The sequence below is a fragment of the Vicia villosa genome, linkage group LG1 (genome assembly GCF_029867415.1).
Source record: "Vicia villosa cultivar HV-30 ecotype Madison, WI linkage group LG1, Vvil1.0, whole genome shotgun sequence".
NCBI classification, from domain to species: Eukaryota; Viridiplantae; Streptophyta; class Magnoliopsida; order Fabales; family Fabaceae; genus Vicia; species Vicia villosa.
The window spans coordinates 231451849-231458638 of record NC_081180.1 but is presented as its reverse complement, the minus strand read 5'-3'; the positions used below and the strand labels follow the sequence as shown (position 1 = coordinate 231458638).

The 6790-nt window shown below is 33.6% G+C and overlaps 1 protein-coding gene across 1 annotated transcript; it reads right to left on the bottom strand.

Annotated features, from left to right (window-relative positions):
• Positions 1-220: 220 nt before the first annotated feature.
• LOC131596405 (protein MAIN-LIKE 2-like) lies at positions 221-717 on the bottom strand. Its single transcript, XM_058869050.1, has 2 exons — positions 342-717; positions 221-255 (listed from the first exon to the last, which is right to left on the bottom strand). Exons 1-2 carry the CDS (start codon positions 715-717, stop codon positions 221-223), a joined length of 411 nt encoding a protein of 136 aa, XP_058725033.1.
• Between the last annotated feature and the right edge of the window lie 6073 nt (positions 718-6790).

Here is a 6790-nt window from a genome sequence, read left to right as displayed (position 1 = left end):
TACAACAATGGTCGAGCTGTCGGCCAACCATCCAGAATACAGAGCTATCTCATCAAACAGAACCGTCACCCAGTGCTCATCATAGCAGCAATACCTGATGTCCTCTGCGGCCATGCGGTCAAGAGCGCGCTTGTAGGGATCCGACACCTGGTTCTCTCTAAGAGGGGTGAAAGCACTGGCACGTGGTATGACCTATGTGTACTCCTCTACCTCTCCTCAGTCAATAATGTCTGAGAAGTACTGTAGTATCCAACACTGGAAAAAAACATGGTTATTTTCAAGTACAATAAAAAACTATAAAAAAGTAGAAAAGTGTAAGATTGTTACCAGCAAAAGAGTACAGCTGCATGAAACTGTCCTTGCCTTCCACAGGCATCCCTCTCCAAGTCTATGATAATTGTATGCTAGTACATCCGCTCCCCAATTGTACTCATGGATACGTGTTATATCCGATAAGTACGTCAGGAAGACGACGTCTGTGTACGTCGAGCTCGTGTCCACAAAGAGTTGAGTGCCTATCAAATATAGGAAGTAGCATCTCAGCACCCGCTCTCTTTGTGTAGCCTGCTCCAACTCATCTGCCTCAGCCTGTAGTGCCGTAGTGAGCTCCGCATTATACTGTCTCTGCAGGAATCTAAACCTGACGTGGGCCCCTCGTGTCCTCTCCACCTCCTCAAGGGCGTCATCAGGATCAACCCCTAACTCAGCAATCAGCATCTCCTGAGCTTCCGCCTTCGTCAGCCTATTGTGACAAAGGAGGGTACCCCTGGTAGGTAGATGAAGTAGGCATGCCACATCATCTAGGGTGATGGTAATCTAACTGTGGGGTAGATGAAATGAGGATGTCTCAGGATGCCATCTGTCTACAAAGACCGCAAGCATACCATTATGTATGGTATAGTAGCCGAGCATACAAAGGTCCCTCATGCCTGAAGCTTTCAGTAGCTCCTAAAATCATAGCTCGTCAGGCTGTGCGAGATCTTTAATCTTCCGTCCATGGTTGTAGAACCTCTGGGGATCCCTACTCTGAAATTTTTAAAAAATTCAAACGGTTAGTAATAAGCAAGGTCTAAAATGACAAAACTAAAAAGTAATTAACAAATAAAATGTATCTCTCCATCCTATATATGTCTGGCTGCATGCTCGTCAAACCCTGACAAAAGGGATGCGTCTACAGGACCCCCAGGGTACCAAATAGGCTCCGGCACCGGCTCATCTTGCATATGTGGCATAACAGATCCTGCATCGCCCGTCACTGCCACAGACACGGGAGTAGAAGTAGAAGTAGTGCAACGACGACGTCTGTGGGGTGGTGGCATCTATGAGGAATCCTCAGGATCATCCCGAGGCCTCCATGGTACAGTAGTAGAGGAGGGAGGAGATGGTGAAGGCCCGACTGGGATGGGTGAAGGAGTAGGCACGACTGAAGTGGGTGATGGAGAAGGAATGGCTGAGGCGGATGTATCAGATGTCATAGGTAAATCAGGTGGAACAACTGCTCCATCAGTGACCTGAGATACTACACGCGGTCGTTCTCGTCGGACGGATGCGTGTTGTGCGGTCCTCCCATGAATGTCTCTACATTATGATACAAAAAAGCTCGATTTAGATACTGTGTAGTTATAAATAAACATCAAAATAAAAACATAAAATTACTCTTTCGTAGATGCATCTACGGAATTACTTTATTTTCATAACATTGGATTCTTTCGTAGATGCATCTACGGAAATACCTTTGTTTCAAAAACATTTGGTGCTTCTATAGGTGCATCCACGGAACTCCCTAACGTTCATCTCTTTCGTAGATGGATCTACGGAAGCCACTGAAACAGAAAATGCAACAATGGCGTAACTCCATTGTTCAATCACCAAAATAACCATTTTTGTGGCTTGATTGCACATTTTAAACCTAAAACATTACCTACATTGTCTATAAACACTATTTCTAAACCTATCCAATCATTTCTACACCTAAATATCAAATTCTAATTCGATTTCACAAATACTCTAAAGTAACTCGAAATATCGAAAACTTACCGATTAATAGAGATTTGAACTTGATGAAATGTGTTGATACTTGATGTTGACAATGTAGGCCGAGCTCAGGAGAAACAAATGTGAAGTTTGAAATTTGGAGTTGAGGGAGTTTGAGAGTGTTTAAGAGTTGAGAGTTTGAAATGAGGAGAATAAGGGAGGGGAAGGGTCTGGCGCGAGATATAGCACCAAAACCTTTTCGTAAATGCACATGTGGAAAACTTCCGTAAGTGCATCTACAAAACAGAATAACGTTAAAATAAATAAAAATACACTTTCAAAGTTGCATCTACAAAAGCACGAAAATAAAATAGACAATTCGATAGTACAGTGACATGAGGTTGGTCGAAAAATTCTCAATATCATTTCGTATCCAAAAAGTACATTGCTTTATTACATTCTCTTGTTGTCTTCCTGTAGTAATATTCGTGTTATCTTTTTCCCCTTTTCTTATTGGCTTTAACTAGTTTGCTTCAATTTGTCAAAAACCTTTGTAGCAGCCACTAAAAAATCACTGCGCAACCAATTATTTCATTCATGACTTTTTATTCTCCACTAGTGGTGGAAACCATGCCAAATGTGAAAGTCAAAGCAATAGTAAAAGAAAATTTTGGAAATTCTGTTATTTACACATCATGACTTATAGCATAGCTAGGTGTCTAATCTTAGCATGTTTGTATTTTTCTCTACTCCACTAAATAACGAAAGAATACACCTCATTCATTTTAGCAATAAAGACATATTTGTTTCAGCTTAAATTTTTTTTTTAATTTTTTATAATAGATTTTATAAATTTGTTTTTTAAATTATTATAAATTTTTTATATTTATTTTTTTGAAATTAAAATATTACATTTAATATCCTATAACATAAAAAACATTATTAAAAATTAAAATATAGTCAAAATCGTAATTTTTTAAAAATGATTTTTATGAAAATCTATTTGAAATAGCTTTAAAAATTAAGTAATTTTTTAAATTTTTATATTTAAAAAAGTTTTAATAAAATATCTAAAATAATATTTTAAGAATAACTATTCAAAGTAAATTTTCATTTGAAATTTTTATAAAAAAAATTTATAAAAATTTTGTTAGATTATAAAAATCATTTTTAGAAAAGACAAATGCTTCCTTCCAATTCTTAGTATTAAAAAAATTACCTTTTTAAATTTATTAAATGATTAATATATTTAATTTAAAATTGAAGAGAATATTAGCAAAATGTCGGTATTCAATACTATAATTTTACATATTCAATAATATAATTATACATATTCCAACATAGATTATATATTGAGAAACTTTATTTTAGTAAAATGAGTTTAAAAAACCGTTTTTGATGACTCAGTAGCTCTTTTATTTTGAGACAACCATAAATAATGGAAATTTTTCATTGGGCCCATGAGAAGAGGTAGAATATAGGACAGACCAATTTACACTTTTTTTTGGATTGTTCACTACACCTATACTTTACTCATACACCCTGATAAATTTTCTGAAATACCCTCAAAATTTGAAATTTAAAATTCGAAAAATTAACACCACTACAAACTTTTTCTCAAAACCACAACCAAGTAAATTTTTTTCTGAATTTCAAATTTTAAATTGAGCTTACGGATTTTAAAATTCAAACGTTTTGATCTATGTACTCATGCCCTATATTTTCCTCTTCTATTGTCATAAATTTTTAGTCCTCTCTATTAAAGTTAAGCACAAACATCTCTTATACTTCGTAAGTTTCTTATATCCTTTCTTGTTTTGGTTTTTTTATTTGTGATGCATGTAATTCTTTAATAGGTTATAGTTATGTTACATTAGGATACATTCAATAGAAATATACAATTTGTTTGTTCTTAATAAAATTTGGTGTGAATTTGAGACATTTGAGGGTTAAGGTACGTGCATGAACGCATTCTACTTTGGTGCATTTTAGGCCGAATTTTGAAATTCGAACCCTTGGTACAAATAATAAAATATGGATTTTTCTATCTTTCGTTTTGTTTTTTGGTTATGTTTGCTAATACATTGTTTTCGCTTCTTTGGTTTTATATATGCCTTTTCTTGTTTGATTATAGAAAAAAATGTTTGACGAACAATAAAGATACTGACATGGTGGAGTATCCACACATAATTTACTGTGCAGAGAGAAATTTAGAATCTCGCGACCCATGGTTGGAGAATTGTCGTTTACTGTTGAAGGATCATCTTTTTGGGGTCATGTATCTTTTAGCTCATGACTAAGCACATACTTCCTATGTTCATATTGATGTACATGCGCATGATCAACATCTTCTAGTCGAATCTGACATTGGTGCACCTGCTAGTTTTCTAGGAGACTCCGAAGACACTTCACTACTCACTCTATGTGCACACCATGTTGCAATTCAAATATGGGAAGGAGAGGTAACATACATGTTTTACTATTTTAAATATTTATTTTATACTAATTGAATTGTATGACATTGATATATTTATTTTTGCATTACTACAACACACTAAAATATATAAACCTTGGAAGGAAAATATCAAAGATGTCACTACCTGATGAACCATGGTTTTAGGAAGTCTTGGAGCTATCTAGGCTGAAGGACTTCAGTAGAATTATATATGGTTATATTGATTGTGCTCTATTGCCCGAATTTTTGTGAGATGACACATAGAGACATCATCATTTCATTTTCAAATTAGTGAGATGATTATCATCCTTTATGATGTATCATATTTTCTACATCTTTCGACCACACGAAAATTCACTCAAGAATTAGTACACTTGAGGCCCTCGACCCGATGGTAACACGATTAGGGATGATTCGAGTAAATCCAAAAGGGAGATAAAAGAGACTAGGGGGTGTCATGTTAGATTCTCATTCCTATCGAAAATTATATTTACCACCTAAATGTTGTTGTAGATGTTGCGGGTCAGGGGACACGAGTTGCCTATCATAAAGTATGTGCATTGAGGACATACTTTCTAATCTTGGTAGGCAGTGGCCAACTCTTCATCTTCTTATTGTTTACGATGATTTCCGGTAAACAATCGCTAGTCTTCCAAATTCTTATGTATATTTTGGTAACTCGCAGGATCGACTAGATTGATCCTAGGACATGTGCCTAAGTGACTCTGTTTTAATGATTAAATTCATCTTCTTGACTTTATTCTAAAAAGTACTTGAGTTTACAATTGGTGTAAAGGTAATGAAATATGTAACAACAAAATTTAAAGAAAGACGTAAAGGATTTCGACTGTAAATATAAAAGACATAACTTGATAAGGAATATGTAATTGATTCGCACTAATGAAACGAAAATGATATTAGAATGACAATGGTGTTACACGTACATTCTCAGGAAAACTGTTTCTCTCACACTAGATACTTTAGCAATTTTGAGTAACTTTGTACAAAATAAACACCCCTTTTAACATAAAAAGACTCCTATTTATACTAATTAGTCCTTATTTTTTCCTTTCACATTGTTCACTAAATGTGTTTTTTATTTTACTTTTTACTAATTTTCTCTCAGGCGTTAAATTGTAAAAATCGTCGCTAAATTTCAGAAAAAATCAAAACTTAAAATTTTCAACTTTAGAGAGACAATTTTTTATCGAAATTTTTCAGAGCGAAATAGAAAAATATATAATTTTAAACATATATAAAGGAACTTTAAAATATTTAATTTTAATATTAAAGATTATATTCTTAACACTTCTCTTAATTAAATACTATTCAACAAAAACATGTAACTTTCAATTTCATAGGACAGGACTAAAAATTCAATTTCTTATACAGTGTCAACATGCAAAAGTCATACTTGTGAAATTGGTTAACCTTCTTCTCACTTATGAGAACATAAAACATCGTTTTCTTTATTTTGTCAAAACAGAAAATCAATCGTTTTCTTTAGAAGTATTAAAATGGTAGACTCTAAATTGAAGATTATAAATTTCATCCAGGTGGTACATCCACAATGAAACACTTGTTTTAAATTGTACCATACCTACAAAATTATAAATATCTCCAATCTCTCTCATTCACATTAGAAAACTGTTTTAGGGATTTTAAGAATTGCTAATAATTAGACTCACAATATATAGTTGCACATAACCGACACATTAGTTATCATACTACTAATTATCAATTCCAACATTGATCCGATACTTATTTCAGCATAGGATGGTGGGTACCTAGAAAAATACTAAAATTATTTCGGATATTATAAAAACTCGTAAATAGATATAAACTTGAACTTAGATAATTTAGATTTGAACTTAATATACTTGATTAACTCAAAAATCAAATAAGTAGAAGCGATTCTGATGCTCCAGCAACCAAAAATTCAAAAAGATTTAAAAAAAGATTTTAAAAAAACTATCTCCATCTAATATTAGGATAGCTATATATTTTCTAAATTTTGTGGTACTCCACGTTCTATAATAGTATTTATAATTCTTTCCTATATTCAAGGTTAGTCCTGAGTCGAGACAAGCAAACCCATATCCTAGAGCCTCACAAAAAATAGGGCTCAAAATTTTCATTTTATGAGTTTGAGAATTTAGTGATAATATGTTGAATATAATATATTTCAAGAAATATTAGAAAATTTCTTTAGCCACCTCCCTATGGGGGTCACCCCAGCGAAAATTCCAAAATACCCCTGCTTCGGAAATGAACTTCCGAAGCGCTTTTTTTTTTAAAAAAATTTCCATAATTCGGAAGTTCATCTCCGAAAACACCTCATGGGGGGTGTCTTCGGAGATG

What these genes read in the sequence shown, in the direction of transcription:
- LOC131596405 (XM_058869050.1), bottom strand. Translation starts at nt 717, where the DNA reads ATGCTGATTGCTGAGTTAGGGGTTGATCCTGATGACGCCCTTGAGGAG. An exon ending in AAGGACAGTTTCATGCAGCT is followed by an intron (nt 256 to 341) that starts GTACTCTTTTGC and finishes GTTTTTTTCCAG; the next exon opens with TGTTGGATACTACAGTACTT.